Source organism: Glycine soja, chromosome 3, assembly GCF_004193775.1.
Source record: "Glycine soja cultivar W05 chromosome 3, ASM419377v2, whole genome shotgun sequence".
Classification (NCBI taxonomy): Eukaryota; Viridiplantae; Streptophyta; class Magnoliopsida; order Fabales; family Fabaceae; genus Glycine; species Glycine soja.
Window position 1 is genome coordinate 34085245 of NC_041004.1, and position 22994 is coordinate 34108238.

General features: G+C 34.1%; 2 protein-coding genes across 4 annotated transcripts; both read left to right on the top strand.

The window, feature by feature from the left end:
- Positions 1-3182: 3182 nt before the first annotated feature.
- On the top strand, positions 3183-5297 carry LOC114406536 (oxygen-evolving enhancer protein 3-2, chloroplastic-like). The gene is made up of 3 exons (XM_028369263.1): positions 3183-3615; positions 4498-4793; positions 5068-5297. The coding sequence occupies exons 1-3, from the start codon at positions 3312-3314 to the stop codon at positions 5164-5166; spliced, it is 699 nt and encodes a 232-aa protein (XP_028225064.1). The 5' UTR covers positions 3183-3311; the 3' UTR covers positions 5167-5297.
- Positions 5298-13508: 8211 nt separating this feature from the next.
- LOC114406537 (putative UPF0481 protein At3g02645) lies at positions 13509-22312 on the top strand. Of its 3 annotated transcripts, none has more exons than XM_028369266.1 (3): positions 13509-13700; positions 15893-16152; positions 21004-22312. In XM_028369266.1, the coding sequence occupies exons 2-3, from the start codon at positions 15914-15916 to the stop codon at positions 22127-22129; spliced, it is 1365 nt and encodes a 454-aa protein (XP_028225067.1). In that variant the 5' UTR covers positions 13509-13700; positions 15893-15913; the 3' UTR covers positions 22130-22312. The 3 variants fall into 3 exon arrangements, with proteins under 3 accessions (XP_028225067.1, XP_028225066.1, XP_028225065.1); XM_028369265.1 differs by having other exon boundaries at positions 13510-13700; positions 15859-16218; positions 21022-22312; XM_028369264.1 differs by having other exon boundaries at positions 13511-13700; positions 15893-16218; positions 21022-22312.
- Positions 22313-22994: the final 682 nt, after the last annotated feature.

Here is a 22994-nt window from a genome sequence, read left to right on the forward strand (position 1 = left end):
TGGATGACAGAAATTGTTTTGGAAAATCCACATTTGTCAAACTTGAAATAAAATTTTAGAATTAAGGCTTATATTTATTCCTTAGCACTCAATGGAATGTAAATTATTAATTTGGTGGGAATTATTAAAAAAATACTAGTAATTGTGTTGAATATTTGTGAAACTACTGTAACTGGAATTTTGGAAATAACTCAAGTTGGCTGGCTTGTTGTTTTGGTACATATGCTTAAGTAAGTTTTTTCCCAAACCCAAGTTTAACCCTCCAAATTCTATTATAGAGCTCATAAATTGAAAGAAAGGAGGCTTTATTAAAAAATGAGTTAGAAACAAAGTTGCAAAGTGTGAGATTGGTTCAGGACAGGGAGGACGGATGGTGTTAGCAAGCAAGTTGAAACTAATGGTCGGTTCAGCATATTTTGCAATTATGGAAGTCAAGGACGGTGGTGTTACTGCAGACCCCATTTTCTTCAGTAGGCTCTAGAATTTGGGTGCCTTACCTAAAGTTTATTGCCTCTTGTGGAGACTCTTTCATAATAGGCTACCATCGAAAGTTAATTCAATTAGAAGATGTTCTGTGCTCATTCTGTCATCTACAAGAAGAACATGCATTTTCTATCATAAATGTCCCTTGAATATCGCAAGACCAAGACCCACATACATTGACCAACACAAAGGCCCAAATGAATATGAGTTCCCATATGCTGCATTTGCTTTCCAACCTCCGTAGCTCAATTGAAAGAGAAGCTTGCATATGCCTAGCTACATTAATACTTCCTTTTTTTTTAAAATGTTAATATCAGTGCTTAGAACTGATTTTAAACATCAATTAATAAGTTTTCCTTGAGGAAAAAATGTTGACTACACTTTAGTATTTCTAATAAATTTTTTATTTTAACGGGTGATTGGTGTAAGTGATATACATGTTTGATTTCGCATAGTTAGCCAATAGAAAACAACACTTGAGATACACATTCACAATGTTGTATGTAGTAATAGGTAACTTACCAATTTATCTGATTGTTTGTTTTGTCTTTTGTTGTAAGAAAGAAATTGTCTTTCATCAAATGAAGGAATCTCGCTCAATTCCATCTAATCATCTTCCAATGATTAAACACAAATGTATGACGATTAAATAATTGCCATTTTGATATGAATTTCTGAGCGTGCAACTTTGGATTAAAGTTGGGAGAGTCTAAAAGTACTTTACCTTGAATCAATAAAAATTTCCTTCTTCAATTGACTTTGGTGAAATGGAATTCATTATTGTAAAATAGAGTTTGTAAAATTACTTTTCAAATTTTAATCCAAGCATAATCCAAATACTGTATAGTTAGTACATCGTGATTCGTGAGCTTAGAGATGAGATTTTACTAAATTAAATTATTTAGTTCTTTTATGAAGACTAATCTTTTTAAATAAATTTGAGTAAATCACTAATTTGTTCTGTCATGTATTACTTTTTTTTTTCTTCCCTAAATAGTTCTTGGAGTAATAAAATTATATAAGTGCTCTTTAAATTATTTTTAAATATCTATTAATTTAGTCCATACATTGATTTATTTAAAGTTCAGGATTCATTTGAAGGTTTTTTTTTTAATATTATGAGATTATTTAGTATAATTTTTAAACACGAGAGCTTACATATATAATTTGTATATTTTAGGACTATTTAGAAGAGAGTAATATTTTAGGAATGAGATTGATGGTTTGTTGTTATTCAATAAATTTAAAGAGTATTATGAGTAGATATTACCACTATAAGCACGTACTCTATTTAAGTTCAAATGTGTAAATTATGAAATATTATATAAAAAATGAAAATATTTATTTTTTCAAAAGATATCTATGTACTTGTGAACCGTTAAATAAAATAGGTTTAAATATTTTTTAAATTCCTATAATTTAGCGTTTTTTATTTTTTTGTTCTTGTTTTAATGCTTGTAAAATATTTTTGTTTTATTTTTGATTGTTATAACATTTTTTTTATTATTTAAAATATTTTTTGCATTGTTTAAAGAGATATACATAACAGTTTAAGATAAAAAAGTATATATATATTTTGTAAGGACTAAATTAATTTATCTATAACGTTTGTTTTCTTTCTCTCATTTAGGACGACATCAACATTAGTCAATTTGTTGAGCTTTCATTAAGTGAAAGAGAGAGAAAAGTGGATAAAAAAGGAATAATTGTATCAGTATAACAGTGATATGATATATTCTTTAATAAATTTTTTTATTAAGTTTTGTACAGGTTAATTTTTTTAATATACTTTCTAATAAATTCTTAATTAATAGTTAAATTTTATTAAAAAATATAAAATTATGAGTAAAGCTGATTATATAAAGAGTGAAACTTATATAATATTAATTTTTAATAAATTTCATTCAATAATAAAAATATATTAAAAAATAATGTTAAAGAATATATTTTTAACAATTCTATAATTTTATAATATATTCTTATCATATTATTTATTATATTTCACACTTTTGCCTCTCTCTAAATCTCATTCTTAATCATAGATGAAAACGCCCGATAACACACTTTAATATATTTTCTTTGACAATTTTTTTTAATTTTTTATTAGTTAAAATTTATTAAAAATTATAAAATTATGAGTGAAATTTATGAAATAAAGAGTGAAATTCACATATTTTTAAATTTTAAATAAATTTCAATGAATAGAATAAAATGTGGTAAAAAGACTGTTAAAAGAGAGATTATTAAATAGTTTTAGATCATAATATCTATAAATCTAACGGATCTTTAAGTGACACATATGTATAGAAATAATTAATAATACTAAATTGAATGTCATGTGAAGATTAATTGACACCATCATAATTATAGACTACCAAATAATTTATTGTATTAAAAGAGTGTGTTACTAAATAATTTTTGAATTATAGAAATATAATGCATAAGAAACAATTGTAGGAACAAAAATTTTCTAAACCGAGAAGTATATACAATGGAAAAGAGAAACTATTCAATAATCTCTGAAATCCACATGTCAGAGTGGTAAAAGTCCAAGTTGGACACAGAATCCAGCATGTCAAGGTGCAGCAACAATTCATCCACCATGATTGGCCAAGACCACATCCAACTTATCCAAGTGGAAAATAATGAGATAAGGCACTCTCATAATCACACACACACCAATCATGATCCCCCACCAACACTTGTAGCCACAAATCCAAATTATAGTAATATTTCATGCTTCTCTATCACTCTTGTCAAATTCCACAAAAACCAAGTACTACAAGGGAAGAAGAACTTAGCTACAAGCTAAGGAAGGATCAAAGAGAATGGCTCAAGCAATGGCATCAATGACTAGCTTACGTGGTTCCTCTCAGGCTGTGTTGGAAGGTAGCCTTGGCTCCACACGCTTGAATGTGGGGAGTGGAAGCAGGGTGGCCTCAGTCACACGTGCAGGGTTCACAGTTAGAGCACAGCAACAACAAGTGAATGGTGGTGAGGTACAAAGTAGCCGTAGGGCAGTGCTTTCACTTGTTGCTGCTGGTTTGACCACTGGCTCTTTTGTTCAAGCTGTGCTTGCTGATGCCAAACCTATCAAAGTTGGACCACCTCCCCCACCTTCTGGCGGATTACGTATGTCTCTCTCTCTCCCCCCCTCTCCTTCTCCTCTTATAATTCAATTCATTCTGAAGAAATTAAGATTTTTTGTTTCTGATTTAATTAGAATGCTCTGGAAATATAATTGTCATGTAATCAGAAATTGTCATCTGGATAGGAAGTTTGTTGACTTTTATAATAACTACGTTTTAACTTACCTAAGACGATTTCTGATTAGTTGAGAGTCTAACAATAAAAATCTTTACAGTACTTAGAAACAATTGTTTATTTAAAACTGAACTTTTTCAAATTTGTATTTAATTTTGATTTGATTATTCATGTAAAATGAGTAGTTTAGATTAACTCCTTTTTGCCTCTTATCTCTTACTTGATGCACACCATCTATGTGTGTGCAATGATCATCATAACTTGTCAAGTGGAAATCATTGATAAGCCATGGATGTTGCATTGAATGGTGAACCTTGAAGGATGAAAAATGGAAATTGGGGCAGAGAAGTTGAAGTAGATTTGGGGTTGGTTTTAGTAAGTTTCATTAAAGTAAACAGGGTTAGAAGCAAAGACAGGAAATCAAACAAAAATCAGAAATGGGGTTCTGTGACATAGCAGTGTATTGTACCACAGCACAGCAAAGTTTTGAACAGAAAATAGGTCATGCATGTTGCATTAAATGATGACAGAAGAAAAATAGAAATGGGGTAGAAAAGTTTGAGCTAGAATTCAGTTTGATTTTGGTAGTAGATTTCATTTATGATATAGGGTTAGAGGCAAAGACAATGAAAACAAAAGAAGAAAAGAAAGAATTATTGAAATGGGGTTGTTATTAGGGACATGATTAGAGAATGGAGTTTGAAGATATTATAATTATAACCATGGTGGGTGTGTTATGGAATATGGCAGCTGGAACATTGAACTCAGATGAACCAAGAGACCTTAAGCTGCCATTGAAAGATAGGTTCTTCCTTCAACCATTGTCTCCAACTGATGCTGCACAAAGGGCAAAGGAATCAGCCAAGGAAATTGTTGGCGTTAAGAAGTTGATTGAAAAGAAGGCTTGGCCATATGTTCAGAATGATCTGCGTCTCAGGGCCGAGTATCTGCGCTTTGATCTCAACACTGTCATTGCTGCAAAGCCTAAGGATGAGAAGAAATCACTCAAGGAACTCACTGGCAAGCTCTTCCAGGATATCAGCAATGTAAGTTGAAACAGAGAAAAAAAAGAAGAGATAATTAATTAACCCGATAGTGCTTTAGGTATTTTTGGTCTGTTCTTCGATTAGAGTTGAAGTTTCTCTTCGGTAATCCACACAATAAAGTTTGCATTAAAGATGAACATAGATTATCACGGTGAAATTCTAATTCTGATTGGAGAACAGTACCAAAAGTAATTAAGGAAGTGCGTGCAAGTTTTGTCCTTCTTAGTATTTGAGATCAGAGTATTAATGAAAGTTGTTAATTTTTGTTTCACAGCTGGATCATGCTGCAAAAATTAAGAGCAGCCCGGAAGCAGAGAAGTACTATGCTGCTACTGTATCTTCTCTGAACGATGTCCTTGCCAAACTTGGTTAATGTGATTAATTTCTTGCTTTCTTGTGTAAGCTTTGTGCATGATTTTCTCAGACACTTTATTGACTGATATTTTAAGAAAATCAAATGATGAGGGAAAATTTTCTATAAATAAGATCAATATATCTAGACCACTTCTCTCCTGCCTGTCCAAAACTAAAAGGTAATTAAGGGGTAATGTAATTGTAGAACTTGGAAGTTTAATTATAATTTCCTGAGCACAAAACTCGAGTAGCTATAATGATACTGTAATCTTAGTACACAGTATTTGGATCATAAGGTCCTAGAGTCTTATTTTTTATATGAAGGAACAGAAGGTGCCGCATGAAGGATGAGACGAAATTGGAGAAAATTGATGGAAGTAACATGAAAAAAAGAAGCAAGAAGTATATTAATAAGCTTAGTTGGAACACAAGCGTCCACAATGAAGCCAACCCCGATATTACAAGAGTGTACAACATTCTCAAATGATAAATACAGATTGTGCTACAAATTCTTGACTTGCTAAAACAACATTTTGTAATGCCATATAACCCACACAACCAGCAGCATATTGTTCAAGTAACGCACATAAAACCTGTCCCAAAATTCACTACACCAGCCACCAAAAAATGCACTATTTTTTTAATCGGTAAATGTTAATTGTTAGTTTTGTTAGCAGGGGGATCGAACCTGCGACCTTTTCTCCCTTCCATTCTTTATCAACCATGCAACCAACCTTATATTTCCCCAAAAATGCAGCATGTTTCCATACATGCCAGCTACTCCCTCTTCAAGCTGTTAGTCCTTCACACAAAACATATATCTTGCTCATCATGCATATTGCATTGATTCCACTCCATCCACGCAACGTTGAAAGCCACCAGAGTGACTACAGAACTGTTATGAGTGATACAATTTTGAAGATCTGCATAATTAGCACAGACCCTTTTACATCATTAGTAATGGCTTTAAAACACTCCAATGTAACTGATGTAAGGCAGCTGATCAGTATCCCATGCAATTTCTTTCAAATCCAAGTTGTGGTCATCCCTTTAGCTAGACACTCATAGGGTGGATATCCATCTCACCTTTGTCACATTGATTGGTAAAATGCACGGAAAAAACTAGGGTGATAAAATTCGCGAAATGATGATCATTGGGCAATATAATGGGCAATTAAGCCTAACTATTTTTTTAACAAAGGTAAATAAATGCCTGATACAGCAAATTAATGAACATTTTGTGTATCATTTCACAAAAGTACATTAACGTGATTTATTACTGGCTGAAGTGCTGAACAAAATGGTAAATGGAAATGAAATAATTACTTAAAATACAGCAAACAGTTCAGTGTTTTGGATGATATAAACCGGTAACACGAAGAAAGTTGTTAATAGCAAATAAGATAACAACCCCTACAACAATTGAGCTGAGTCGCCAAGGGTCACGGAAGTTCATTGACCTTATCATAACTGACAGGGACTATTTAACACTCGTATCAACATCATTTACCAAAATAGCAGTAAACCACTCAACCAATTGATTTGGCGAAAAGGCTTAATTCAAGCTAAGGCTGTAGATCTAGCCTGGAAATAAAAGGATAATGTAATGAATTTCAGAACACTGAAATGAAAATAAAATGAAGGGAGAAGAAGAGGGTTTAGAGATGGAGAAGGTGAGAGACACAATATTGAATCCGCAAAGAATAATACAAATCGTGGGAGGTGATTGTGCGATTACACCAACGTGTTCGTTTCTTAGTTTGTGGTGTGTGCAGTTACTTGTGTTTCAGTTTCATATTTTATGTTGACATTCTTTCCCATTTTATACTTTAAATAAACGATATACAATTGCAGTGACAAGAAAGTTGGGCTTGCAGTGTGACACATAAGAAACTATGCTGAAGTGAATCATCAACATGTTGTACCAGAGAAAACCGCGCATTTTCACCCACCTTAAAGCTTTTCTATAAGCTATTCTCTAATGATTTTCGGAAAATCTACTTCAGGAATTCTGTTTACTATTGTAGGGGAGCTGTATCCTACTAATTTAAATTGCTCGAGTTTGTAGCCTTATCAACTACTGAAGCAGGAAAATAAATGTTTTGGTTCAAGAGATTTCTTCAACATTTGGAAATGAAGCAGAAAAGGTATGTTATCCATTGTGATTGTCAAAGCACTTTGGATTTAAGTAAGAATGCCATGCATCATTCTCGCACAAAGCACATTGATGTAAGATACCATTGGTTGCCAAGAGAAGTAGAAGAACAACACTTCAAGTTGAAAACAATTCACACCAATAAAAACCCTGCAAATATGATGACAAAAGTTGTAACATGAGAAAAACTTCAACTTTGTGTTGAGCTAATCAGCATGGATTGCCTGCCAGCAATTGAAAATATTTTTCCTTTGGCTAAGGGGGAGAATTTGTTGGGTTTTTTTGGGCTCCCTTCCTATGTGGAGTAAAGGCCCAAATGAGAAGGTCCGTATGTCTCATTTATTTAAGTGGAGATGGGTCAAATTAGAGAGAGTGAGATACAGTGAGAGAGACTCATTTGAGAGGGAAAAATAGTTACAAATCATTGAGAGATCATTGTGATTTTTGCATACCCACTAGAGAGCGTTTTTCATATTGCAACTGCAGATTCATTCATCGTTGGATCGGGCTGATTTTTGGACAGCAAATTCTACGCACGTGATACTTCAAATTGTTTGGTTGAATCGGGAAAAAGATATCTCTAGAGAGAGATATGTGTTATGCATTATCTGCTCTATATTTTGGGGTTTTATCTTTTTGTCTCTATTGTACTAATTGATGGTTTATTTTGATTTGACTGTTTGTAGCACGTCTTAGTGCACTTGTTGGAGGTTCTCTTGCATCTTCATTGATTATAGTGAAGTTATTTCTTTGGTTTAGACGACCTGTGGTTTTTACTCTTGCATTGAGGGGTTTTTCACATTAATCAAATTGTGTCTCTGTTTTCATCAATTTTGTGTTCTATACTTTATTGGTGCTCCTCACATGTTCTTGCAAGTTTGGGAGAATTTATTTTCGCTGCTTATTACTCTGTTATAGAGTTTGTTATTGTGTTGGCCTATTTCCTCCCATCAGAGTGGTATCAGAGCTCTTGGTTAAGGGTTTTTTTTTTCTACTTGCTTGAACGATGGAGGCACATATGAAGATGGTATCCTTGAGTGGAGCAAACTATCACTTTTGGAAGGGCAAGATGAAGGACTTGCTATTTGTGAATAATATGCATCTTCCGGTCTTTGGCACAAAAAAACCAAATTCTATGTGTGATGAAGAGTGGGGTTTCGAACATGAACCTGTATGTGGTTTTATTAGACACTTTGTAGATGAATCCATTTATAATCTTATTTCTCATGAGACACATGCAGGAATTCTATGGAAAACTCTTGAGTCCTTGTATGCTTCTAAATCAGGGAGCAACAACTTGTATCTATTGAAGAGCTTTGTTGAATTGAAGTACAAGGACGAGGCTCCATTTATTGAGCACTTGAGTGAATTTCAAGGACGCATGTATCAACTTTGATGATGATGTGTTGGGATTGTTCCTATTAATAACTTTACCTGATTCGTGGGAGACATTCCGAGTCTCCATGAGTAGTGTTGCCCCTAATGGTGTTGTTCCTTTGCAAATGACAAAGACTAGTGCTCTTAATGAAGAGATGAGAAGGAAGACACAAGGTATTTCTTCTTAATCAGAGGTGTTTGTTACTGAAAACAGGGGGAGAAGCCAAAAGAAGATGATAAAGGGTGATAGAAATGAGAGCAGGAATAACTCTAGGTCTCGATATAAGAATGTTGAGTGTCATTATTGTCACAGAATAGGGCATATCCAGAGGAATTGTTTTCTATGGAAGAAAGAGAGTAAAGATAAGAAGGGTAAGTAAAAAGAGAAGGATCATGATGATGACTGTGTGACTACTGCTATCAATGATGATCTTGTAATTCTCCATGACCCTGATTCGCTTAATCTTGTATTTGATGAGAATATGTGGATAATTGATAGTGGTGCTACACTGCATGTTACAACTAGGAAGGAGTTCTTAACATCTTACACTCTAGGTGATTTTGGAGTCTTGAAGATGGGTAATGATGGTGTGTCCAAGGTGATTGGTGTTGGTGGTGTTTGTTTGCAAACCAACATGGGAATGCAGTTACTACTTAAAGGAGTGAAACATGCTTCAGATGTCTGCTTTAATTTGATCTCTGTGCAGGTACTTGATGATGTTGGTTATGATAACCACTTTGGTTCTGGAAAGTGGAAACTCACCAAGGGTAACCTGGTTGTGGCCAAGGGGGAGAAACTTTCAAAGCTGTATTGGGCAAAAGCTTTGGTTGCTAGAGATAATGTGAATGCTATGGATATGGAGGCATCTTTGTGGCACTAAAGGCTTAGTCTTATCAGTGAGAAGAGGTTGAATTGTTTAGCCAAGAAGGATATGTTTCCAGGATTGAAGAATGTGAATTTGGAGAAATGTTCTCATTGCATGGTTGGTAAGCAAACTAGAGTATCCTTCAAGGAGCACCCTCCTTCCAGAAAATCTGAGTTGTTTGAATTGGTGCTTTCAGATGTTTGTGGCCCTTTGAAGGTGAAATCCTTTAATGGTGCTGATATGATGACTAACGCATTACTAAGAGGGAAGTTTGAAGCTTGCTCTGAGATCGCTAGTTTGGCAGTCACCTCCACATATTTGTGAGGGGGAGATTTGTTGGGTTTTTGGGGCTCCCTTCCTATGTGAAGTAAAGGCCCAAATGAGAAGGCCCGTATGTTTCACTTATTTAAGTGGAGATGGGTCAGATTAGAGAGTGAGATTCAGTGAGAGAGACTCATTTGAGAGGAGAAAACAGTTACAAATCATTGAGAGAGAAAGAAGGAGAAGGAGAATCATTGTGATTTTCGCATACCCACTGGAGAGCGTTTTTCAGATTACAACTGCGGATTCGTTCACTGTTGGATCAGGCTGATTTTTGGACAGCAGGTTTTATGCGCGTGATAATTCAAATTGTTCGGTTGAATCGGGAAAAAGATATCTGTAGAGAGAGATAAGTGTTTCGCATTATCTGCTCTATATTTTGGGATTTTATCTTCCTGTCTCTGTTGTACCAATTGGGGATTTATTTTGATTTGACTGTTTGTAGCACGTTTTAGTGCACTTGTTGAAGATTCTCTTGTATCTTCATTGATTATAGTGAAGTTATTTCTTTGGTCTGGACGACCTGTGGTTTTTACTCTTACATTGAAGGGTTTTCCACATTAATCAAATTACGTATCTGTTTTCATCTATTTTGTACTTTATATTTTATTGATGCTTCTCACAGATTCTTACAAGTTTGAGAAAATTTATTTTCAATGCTTATTATTTTGTTATAGAGTTTGTTATTGTGTTAACCTATTTTCCCATTAGAATTGTAGTGGCTAGCCAAAAGTCTACGTGCATTGAATGCACCTTGCATGCATATTAGAAATCTTTTTCACTAGCCCCATTTAGATGTGTAGCTAGGGGTGCAGATAAATTTTTAAAACATTGAAAATCTTTTATAATGCATGCTTTTGTTGAAAAGTTTGGGAAAAATTCACAGTATTTTTTCTCTTTTATAAATAGAAGACATAGGAGGTTAAGGAAAGCATTGAGAGCAAAAGCAAAACAAAGCTTTTGGATAGTTGTGAGAAAAAATAGAGTTAAATAAATCTTGAGTGTATAGGAAAAATATACTGGGTGAGTATTGATTTTATAGCTCTTTGGTATTATAAAAATATAGTATTTGAATAGAAGTCAGTCTCACGAAAAATACTATATTATATCTAAAAGAGAGTAAGAAAATATTATAATATTTTTTAATATAATAAAATAGTTTTCGGAGTTTGACCCTTGAATTTTTCCTCTTATCGGAGGATTTTCATTAATGTTCATCTTATTGCTTCCGCTCTACGGCCATTCCCAATCTTAATTTATACTCACTTTTCGCTTATTGAGCCCAATAAGGTTAGTTCATACAGTATTTTTTTTATTAAGCAAAACAAATATTATAAAGATGGTACCCATGAATACAAAGTTTACAAATCAGGATATCCTAGTAACATCAACTAAGGTTAATCTGTAATAATATCACTGCACATATAAACACTAATTAACATTTTTTAACATAAGTCTCTGCTCAATCTGTTGTCCTCCACTAATATATTCTCCTTGCGCTTCCGAAAGTATGATATCGGTTTCTTGACTGAAAGGGAGTATTTTTTTTTTTAAATTACCAAATGATGTAGTATTTTAATAAATTCCCTATCAAGGATAAGTCGTATATGAAAAACACCACTCTTGGGTTGAAGACTTACCTACTTTGATGATTTCTGCATTCAGAATTTTTTTAATTAATTTCTGCACCAAAGTCGTGTGTGCAAATTACTAATTAAAAGAATCAATTGATTGTAAATATTATAAATTAAATTTTATAATATTATGTTCAATTCTTACAAATAAAAAAACTAAAAAACACAACTCTGTCACTTTCTTTTAGTAATCGCTTGAAGAAATACGACTTTGTTTTTAAGTTTTACTTTTAACAGTGAAAAATCAATATTATATTAGTTAAAAGAGTGTTTTTTTAAAGTATTTTAGAGAAGTCGTGAATCTAGGCACGACTTCACCTTTCCTCCAAATATTTTTTTATCAAAGTTTTCATATTTTTTTCTATAAATATTATGTTTTGAAAAAATGTTGATGCTATTTTTAAGTAATTTTAAAAACGTGTTAATTTTTGTATTTTTCTAACATTATGAATTAATTATTTGTTTTCAATTTTTTGAAAAAATGGTGTAAATAAAATGCTTAAATTCTGCATAGAAATATAACGTTAATATATTATATTTAAAAATTCTAAACTAAAAGTAAACAATGAAAAAAAAAAAAAAAACAAAAGAATGAAATCTTTAGTATGTTCACGACTCCTTGATTATAATTAAAAAAAAAAGCTAAACACAACAATTGAATTAGTTTTCTGTAAGAAAAATTAAGTCATACAATTGATTCCCACTTCTAATAACAATTCTATTTTTTTTAAAAGAGAAAAGTAACAAGTCGTAAATACAAACACGACTTCGTAATAAAAAGTTGTGAATAAATTATTAATAAAAGAAAAATACATAAATCGTAGATATTAATACGACTTCAACAAGAGAGTTGTGCTTTCCACATACGACTTACCCTTTATTGAGAATTTATTGAAAAACTACCAACATTCGATAATTTCTAAAAAAATCTTTACCTCCATTCGGTCAAAAAGCCTATGATATCACTCATGACAAAAGAAGATAGGGTCATGCTTGTCTCATCCAAAATTAGATAGTACCCATTATGTTAGCATATGAAGATAATAAGTGATCTAATAAATACTAACCCGTATCTTAAAGTAAATTTTAGTCGACGGTAAATTTTATTTTTATTTTTTTAACGAACATAATTTCATGACATGTATTCAAGAACAAAAATAATTCTTTTTTTAGGTCTTTTATCATTCTTTATAGGTTCTTCACCATGGTCTATATATGATTATATTTTTATGTTGAGTTGGATCATCTAAAATTATATGATTAAAGTACACTTAAATAAATTAATAATATACATTAAGTAAAAGATGTTATTGAAAGAAGAGAACATTGAAAGGAAAAAATGTTATAAGAAGTTGTTTTTAAAAGGAGAATGAATTATGAAAATATATTTGCAAGAATGTAAAGGAAAGCCATCAAATCTATTTTATTTTTTATCTCTACAAAACCTTCCATAATTATTTAGAAATACTAGATTGACACTCTTTTTTGCGTTACATCCCTTTAAGGTTTAACAAACATTATGCTGCACCATATACTCTTATAAGGGAGGTTATTATAAAAATTAAAAAAAACAACAATATTTTATATAATTCAACAAAATATGAATGTTAGTATAAACTATAACCTGATCTGGAAATTAAGACCCAGATTCATTAAAATAATATGTCTGGCATCAGTCATTTATCTATAAGTCAACTATCATGACACTTCATTTTTTGACAATAAAAATGGCAAAAGTTAGACCTGCAGCGTTTCACATTAGATTTGAATTCTAATAGATGGAGAAAAAATAATACTGCTCTCAAAATATTAATATTTGTATGGGAAGTGTCTTGAAATCGAGAGGAGAAAGACACGAGAAAATGATGGAAATTGAATGAATAATATTGAATTGAATGGACTGAGACTGCAAGTGGGTAATGCACAAATAAAATAGCAAGTGGGTAATGCAAAAATAAAATAGCAAGTGGGAAACTAATTAAGAACATATCACGCGGGACACACGAATAGAAAATGAAACATAGATCGATGGAGAATAATAATTGCACATATATAAATTAATCTCCTAGAGCTATGGTAATGAAAAATTGCAGATACATTAGCAAAAGCAAAGCAGTTGAGGAAGGGTATGGGAAGAGAGAGCTTCATACATTTCTGAAGAAAGTAAATTTTTGAACTAAGACAGAGCCTTCCATCACAGGTAAATACGAATTAAACAAGCCATGTTCCTCTGTTTAATTGTCAATGGAAAAAAAGTTTTTTGGGTCTGGGTTTGTAGGCACATCTTGATTTCCTTTGATATTGTTGAGATCTACAAAGTTGATTAATTAGAATATTTATTATAAGATATGGACAATCATTTTCTCTGAGTTAGGTTTCGGAACTGAATTGAATTCAATGCAAATGTAATACTTATCGCATGTAAAATATAGTGTTTATTTAACAAATGGTTTCAATGCAATTTACAGATGTAATATAGAGATTAATTTGTTGCATGGCACTCTATACTGTGTGCTGACTGTGTTCCATGTTTTAATTTTTCCATTGTTAAAGTGATTAATTGTGGATGACGTATCTTTCAATGGAAATTTTGGTAATAACTTCTTTGATACTTGATTATTTTGTAATGTTTTTATTTTGTTTCCATAAAAAAAAAAAGATTAGGACCTTATTTAGATAAATCTCTCAATAAATATAAGAAAACAAGAACATAAAATGAATTAATTATTTTTTACCAAATTAAAACCAAACTTTAACTTTTATAAAGGTCTTTTGTGTAAACTTTTTCAGAAGTTAGAAGTTAGAAAATAGTTTCTTTTACTATAGATATTTATTTAGAAACTTTGGCCTAAATACAAATGCTTAATTTGACACAAGGTGTTGGGAATAAATTTGTTTGTTCATCATGTAATCAATTCTAATTTTAATAATAAAATATTATTTTATTTTCATTATCATATTTCACTATTTGATTAAATGGTCCATTTGATAATGTCCTTGATTAAAATTAAAGACTTGTTATTATAATAAAGATTATGATAATGAAAAACAAGTTTGTTCTAATTCTAATCTAAACCGTTTTGATAATAAAATTATTATAAATAAGATATCAATAATCCGGATAGATTAATATATATGTGATAGTATTTATTAGATAAATATTAATAGATCTAATTTATTAATTTGTATGTATAGATGAGTCACATGTTGATGTGATCATTGAATTGACTCAATTGAAATTTTCTAATGGTTAAAATTTATCATAAATTGTCAATAGAAAATTTTCAAAAAGAGGTATAATAGCTTTATTTGACCTGAGATTGCCATAGTAATTAACAAGTTATTTGTTGTATTTTAATTCCGGACACCTAATGCTTTAGAGCACTTGTTGAATGGATATTGGATATGATTAAATACCTGTAGAATTAATGATTAATCAAGAATGAATCCATCAACTCTTGGTAATGAAGTTTGAGCTCTATGAATAAAATTATATCCTGGTCAGTAAGATTAAATGAGAGAAGAAATGAGTTTTTTTAAGTCATTATGAGTTAACTCAAAAGGGTTTGACAGTAATCCCATACTCTAGAGTTAACCCGCTGTAAACATGGAAGAAATTATTACACTACTTTTCTAATGGTTCTTGAAAGTAAAATGTTATTTCATGCTATTCGGACGTTAAGGAGTGTTACTAGGCATCTACCTTGATTAATATACTACCGGCTTAGTATTGAACCTACGGGATCACACACAAACGAATGTTCTAATCTCTGTTAAAGAAATTATTTTAATATTTGATGATTAATTAAATTAGAGAATTTAATATGATCAGATAATTAATTGATTTCAAAAAGGTGAAATATTATTATATTTTTGCTTGCACTTAAAAATATAGATAATAAGAAAGATTTAGTGAAAGAAGAAAAACAAACATGTATGATTATCTATTTGAGATTTTGGTTGAAAAGACGACTAGATACAAGTTTGACTTGATAAATTATTATTTCAATTTTAATTGCTAAATGGTTAGCAATAAAAGGTAACAAGAAAATAATATAGTTTAAAAAAGATACTATCCATAATGATTTTAATTTTATGAAAAATTTGATAGTTTTAACGTGTTATAAATAGAGCCTTAGGCTGCACGTTGTAATTATCCCAATATCACTTCTCTATTCTTCTTATTTTTTTTCACTTGTCAAAGTTGTTGACAGATCATCAATAAGTATATTTTTTAATATGTCATCTGTTTATAATATAATTTAAATATAAAATAGATCCTTTTATTTCACAATATGTGTTTTTAAACACCCTTTTTCTTACACAAGGTTGTGTTAGTAACAAGTGATTTATTGTAGGTTGATTAGTTTTCTCTTTGTTGAACTGCTATAGGAAAAAGGAAGTATTGTTTGAATGGCTTCTTCTGCAGCTAGTTACACTGCAGTACCTGAAACAGAACCCCGGATTGAACACATAATTAACATCAATCCTAAAGACATTGAACCTGCACGGCATGATGTGTGCTGCATTTACAAGGTTCCTCCTAATCTCAAAAATTTGAAGGTTGAAGCCTATGCACCACTTTTGATCTCAATAGGCCCTTTTCACCACAACAAACCAGAACTAGAGCCAATGCACAAACAGAAGCAAAGGTATTTTCTTTCCTTCTGGGAACGTGTCACAAACAAAAAGGCTTTGGCCAAATACAAAGCCTTCCTATTAATGAAACGAAGCAGCATGAAGAAAAGATACGTAACCAGTGAACGTGAAATGATCAGTCTCAGCTTACTGGTTTATTCATTAATATTGGAATTTATATACATCTGCAGTATGAAGTTGTTATATCCGACTAACTAATCTAACCAACTCTTTAACTACTAACTGAAAAGTTGTTATAGTTGCAGTTATACTGTTAACACGCCCCCCTCAAGCTGGGAATGTATGTTGATCATTCCCAGCTTGTTACAAAGATGCTGGAAAACTACCGGGGTCAAGGGTTTAGTAAAGATATCCGCGAGTTGCAGACTGGACGATACGGGAAGAAGCTTGATGAACCCTGAAGTGACTTTGTTACGAACAAGGTGACAGTCGATTTCAATATGCTTGGTGCGTTCATGGAATACAGGATTCGTTGCTATTTGAATTGCGGACTGATTGTCACAGTACAAAGTAGCTGGTTGAACGAATGTTACGCGAAGATCCTGAAGAAGATATGTCAGCCATTGAAGTTCACAGGTTGTGGATGCAAGAGCGCGATACTCAGCTTCGGAGGAGCTGCGGGAGACGGTGGATTGTTTCTTCGACTGCCATGAAACGAGGGAAGAGCCTAGATACACAAGGAACCCTGTGGTGGATTTTCGAGAATCTTTGCATCCTGCCCAATCCGAGTCGCTGAAAGCTCGGAGTTGGGGCGTTCCTGTTGCTGCGAAAAAGAGCCCAGACCCTGGTGTGCCTTTGAGGTATCGTAGTACACGAAAAGCGGCCTGAAGGTGAGCAGTTGTAGGAGCGGACATATATTGACTGAGTTGCTGGACTGCGTAGGCAATATCTGGACGCGTGTTGGTCAGATATATGAGCTTCCCTATTAATCTTCGATAAGAAGAAGAAGACTCGTTCGGAAGAGGGTTACCCGAGCTCTTTTGTAGTTTTACTGAATAATCCATTGGTGTTGAATGCGGCTTGCAACCCAACATGCCTGATTCAGATAAGATATCTAATACATACTTACGCTGGCATAGATGAATTCCTTTAGAGGTTCGAGCAATCTCCAGCCCCAGAAAGAACTTCAAGTTCCCAAGGTCTTTAATTCGAAACTCTTGGTCCAAAAGAGTGGTTATAGCCTGTATCTCCGTCAAGCTGTTCCCTGTAAGAATTATGTCGTCTACATACACTAAGAGGATGGTAATAGTGGAGCCGGTTATGCGCAAGAAAAGAGAATGATCCGAATCAGATCGTTGGAAGCCATGGGAGGTGAGGAAGTTTGACAACTTCGTGAACCATTGCCGGCTGGCTTGCTTAAGGCCGTAGAGGGAACGTTGAAGACGACAGACCAGCTGCGGGTTATCAACTGGAAGTCCCGGGGGAACTTGCATATATACCTCTTCTTCAAGGTCCCCATGGAGAAACGCGTTGTTGACGTCCAGTTGCCGCAGGTGCCATTTGTTGAGTGCGGCCAAAGCTAGAAGAACTCGTACGGAGGTGAGTTTTGCTACCGGAGAAAAGGTGTCAAGGTAGTCCAACCCCTCCGTTTGGGTGTAACCCTTGGCAACCAGGCGTGCCTTGTATCTTTCTATGGACCCATCGGCTCGATATTTGATCTTATATATCCAGCGACATCCGATAGCTGTTTTGTGAGGAGGAAGAGGCATGAGTCTCCAAGTATTGTTCATTTGTAAAGCTTGTAATTCGGCCGTCATAGCTTTAATCCAACAGTCATGGCGAGAAGCTTCGACGTATGTCACAGGTTCTATGGCTGAGGATATAGTCATTACAAAATTTCTATGTGCAGGTGACAGCCGTGAGTATGAAAGTACCGAGCTTAGAGGATAGCGAACAACCATTGAAGCCGTTGATGTAGTCGAAGCAAGGCTTCTGTGATAGTCTTGGAGATAGGCTGGGGAACGTTTTGATCGTGTTGAACGCCTAGATTGTGAAGGAGCTTGTTCTCTTAAATGATCATTACAAGGCGGATGTGTTGGTATTGAGGTTTGGGGGATTTGTGTCTCTTCCGGTGGGTGAAGTTCTTTGCCGGAAAAGGGTATCGGTGATGGCGCTGAGTTATTTCTGTTCGAAGGTTGAGTTTCAGGCAATTGTGGAAAATGATTTTCGTAAAAAATAACATTTCTAGATACTGCAACATCATGTGAATGCAAGTTATACACAAGATAACCCTTCGTGTGTGATTTGAAACCAATGAAAATGCATGGATGTCCCCTGGGATCAAATTTTTGTCGATTTGCTTTGAGTGTGTTAATATAACACAAGCATCCGAAAACGCGAATGTTAGAGATATCACATGGATGTTTGTGCAGTTTTTCGTAAGGTGAAATATTATGCAAAAATGGCGTAGGGATACGATTGATCAAGTACGCTGCGTGTGGCAAAGCATAGCACCAGAAGGTAGGTGGTAAGCTTGCCTGAAACAAAAGTGATCGTGTAACGTTAAGCAAGTGTTGATGCTTACGTTCTACGATCCCATTTTGTTCTGGGGTCTCGACACACGTGGTTTGGTGTATGATCCCCTTAGACGCATAATAATCATGCATGAAGAATTCTATTCCATTATCGCTTCTTATTATTTTAATTCTGCCGTCATATTGGGTTTCAATGAAAGCAATGAAGTTGGTGATGATGTGTCGCGTTTCGGCTTTAGTTTTCATGAGGTATACCCATGTGAAACGTGAATGATCATCAACGATGGTTAGAAAATACTTGTGACCATGCATGGATAATTTTGAGCATGGACCCCATATGTCCATATGCAGTAAATCAAAAGAATGCAATGCATGTGATTTGCTAGAATAAAAAGGCATTTTCTTGTGCTTTGCATAATGGCATGTGTTGCAGACAAAATTTGTATTATTTCTTGAAAGGGAATAGTAGTTTCTCATACATTGTAATCTCTCAGTCGATGGATGTCCCATTCTAAAATGCCATAGGTCTATGGGGATGGTATTGCACTGAGGGTGAGTGATGATCGAGTTCGCAGCTTTAGTGGGTATTTGGTTTGGTATCAGGTGATATAAGCCGTGCCTTGCTTCAACTATACCAATCTTCACATGGTTGTTCGTTTCCTGTAAAACACAAGATGTGGAGGAGAAGATTAATTCGTAATTATTAGAAGAAACGAGTTTTGAAATTGAAATAAGATTGAACGTGAATGTGGGTATGTAGAGTACATCGTGTAGGATTAAATTGGATGAGAAATGTACTGTTCCTGAGTGAGTGGCGTGAACGTGATGGCCGTTAGGAAGTTTCACCGTGATTGGGTCGATTTTTGTGTATGAATGTAGATTATGTAGAGAGCAAGTGACATGGTCCGTTGCTCCTGAATCTAGAATCCAGGAGGTGGGATATCTGTGTGTGGAAGGTGACGTACCTGGGCTTAGTGATGTATTGATAGTGCTTGAGGTCATTGACGCCACCTGTTTGGGTTGATTAGTCGTCGAGTTTCCTGCCTGTGGCTGTTGGATTAAGGCCAGTAATGCCTTATACTGCTCAGGGGAGAAGTGAACAATATCTTGTGACTCGTGTTGCTGAGCATGATCATCGGTGGTTCTTCCTTCCACTGCCATTATGTTGTTCACGGTGGTTTTTCCTCCGAACGGTTTATAACCCGGCGGATATCCGTGTTTACGATAGCAAACGTCCACTGTGTGTCCGATCTTGCCACAGTGTGTGCAAGTTTTCCTTCCATTGTTGCTCTTGTTCCTTCCGTCATAAGTTGCAGGTATCCCATGCTTTTTATAGCAAACGCTTTCTATATGACCAACACGTCCGCAGAAGTCGCAGATGGTTTTCGCCGCGTTTATGGAGGCATCTTTGGGTTCGAAGTTGATACTTGGACCTGTGTTGCCTAACAATTGCCTTTCTTGCTGAACTACATAAGAGAATATTTTGGAAATAGCTGGTATGGGATCCATAAGGAGCACGTGTGATCGGATGTTAGTATATTGATCATTCAAACCTCGTAGGAATTGCATGGCCCTATCTTCAAGCTTGCGCTGTGCGATGATGGTGAAGGCACTACAGGAACATCTGATATTGCACGAGCAGATTGAGTCGGGTCTGAAGTTCTCAATCTCGTCCCATATTATTCGTAAACGGGTGAAGTATTCCGTGACTGAGAGGGTCCCTTGTTTCATCGTAGACGCCTCTTGTTGAAGATCGGAGATTCGAAGAAGGTCTCCTTGCGAATATCTGGACTTCAGGTCACGCCAAATCTCCTCGGCTTTGTCCATCCAGAGGATACTTTGCCGTATGGAGGTGGCCACCGAGTGAACTAGCCATGACACGACCATATTGTTGCACCGGCGCCAAGCCCCATAGGTTCTGTCCGTCTTCAGCGGTTCAGGTGCGCTACCGTCTATGAATTCCACCTTATTCTTGGCACTTAGCGCGGTGACCATGGATCTACTCCATGAGTGGTAATTGGTTGAGTCTAAGACTGGAGAGACAAGGGCTATAGCAGGGTTCTCGCTCGGGTGGAGATATAAGTAGCTTTCTGCGCTATTAATCGAAGCTTCATTCATGGTGGATGTTAGAGGATAAGAGATGAATAGTATGCGCAGCAGAACTCTTCATTAGAAGAGCTCTGATACCATATTAATGAAACGAAGCAGCATGAAGAAAAGATACGTAACCAGTGAACGTGAAATGATCAGTCTCAGCTTACTGGTTTATTCATTAATATTGGAATTTATATACATCTGCAGTATGAAGTTGTTATATCCGACTAACTAATCTAACCAACTCTTTAACTACTAACTGAAAAGTTGTTATAGTTGCAGTTATACTGTTAACAATGAAAACATCGAAGCAACGATACGCCAAAGGTATTCAGAGCCGATTACTAGCTTCAGCAATGATCAGTTTGTGGAAATGATCCTCTTAGACTCGGTCTTCATTTTGGAGCTGTTTTTGAGAAAATCAGAAAAATCTAAGCAAGAAAAGGATTACATGTTCACCACACCATGGATTTGCAAGGGTATACAAAGAGACCTCTTGCTACTTGAAAATCAACTTCCAATTTTTGTCTTGGATGAGTTACATAGAAGGGTTTGTAAGCAAAATGGTGTTAGCTTTCTTGAGCTTGCATTTAACTACTTTGAAGATTATTATCCTTATCCACACAAATCAACAACAACAAGTGATTATGATCAAACTAAAGAGATGGTCAAGAAGAACTTCAAATCTTGCAACCACTTCACTGATTTGATAAGGCTTTTCTACCTCCCAGAAAGGGTTCATGTCAAGGAGTGGATGCCATCAAAACATTTCACCCCTTGTGGTAAAAATGAATGTGTACTTAAGACTGCAGCAAAGTTGAATGAGGCAGGGGTTAGCTTTGAGAAATTGCACCACCACAAGTGCTTGTTAGACATAAAGTTCAAGATGGTTCCTGTTTTGAGCTGGTTTCTATGCTTAGGTTGCATACCATGCTCTATGTGTGTCAAAGCTCGTTTGCAAATTCCTCAATTGAAAGTGCTCCAAACAACAGAATGTGTCCTAAGGAACCTCATTGCCTTGGAGCAGTGTCACTATTCAGACCAACCTTTCATATGCAACTATGTTTCTCTAATTGACTCTTTGATTCACACTCAAGAGGATGTGGAGTTGTTGGTTGACAAAGAAATCATTGTGCATGAACTTGGCTGCCACAATGAATTGGCAACTATGATAAATGGTCTTTGCAAGCATGTTGTGGTGAATTGCAATTATTATGGCAAAACATCAAGGAAACTCAATGATCACTACAATTGTTGTTGGAAACATTATATGGGTATGTTGAGGTCAGTGTACTTCCGTGACCCTTGGAGACTCAGCTCAACTGTTGTAGGAGTTGTTATCTTCTTGTTTGCTATTGTCAACTTTCTTCGAGTTACCAATTTATATCATCCAAAAGACTGAATTGTTTGAGTAGTTTTATTCGACTCCAATAGAATTATCTCATATGTAAAAGATATATGTATTTGATATAAAAATAACTGAACTGTTTGGTGGTGTAATTTAATTAATTAGTTACTTGATTTCCTTGTATCAATGTTCAGCCAGTAATAAATCTAGATGCATGTCTGGTTAAAGTTTCATTAATTAGAAGGCGATTAACTCATCAGTTTTGAGAAAAACATGCTAAATCACGTGAATGTACTTTTTTTTTAAAATGATGTGCATAATGTTACTGTAATTATTTGTTGCATCAGGCATTTATTTACTTGTTTTTAATTTTTAACTATATACGTATATATTAATTATGAGACGTTGGTTCATAAAAAAATTATGAGACATTGGTAATAGTTGTCATGTAATTTTATTTTCCATCAAAAGGTTTATATGAATATAAAAAAAATTGTGTGTATGTAAAATAAATATAAGAAAATTAAATAAACGGTGCGTTTATACGCGCGTGATTGTAGAGTATATGCAGATAAGTCTGTTATATTTTAAGTCATATAAATAATGACTTTTTATTTATTGACAGTTTAATTTTTTTTTTTACATTAACATATCACGTCTAAACTCTTACAGGTATAACGCGTAAGTATGATATTTTCCTTACCTAAATATGCAAAGGTTTATAAGAGATCATGTGAAGAGGCTTCTTTGCAAAACCTAATCATTAAAATCATTGGCGAATTAAAAATCCTAATTCAATAAGTACAAATTATAAAAAATAAAATTAGTGGATTTAATTATATAAATATAAATGAAATAAAATATAAAAATATAAAATTTTATTTATAAACTTGGTGAATTTTAAAAAATAAAGAGATAT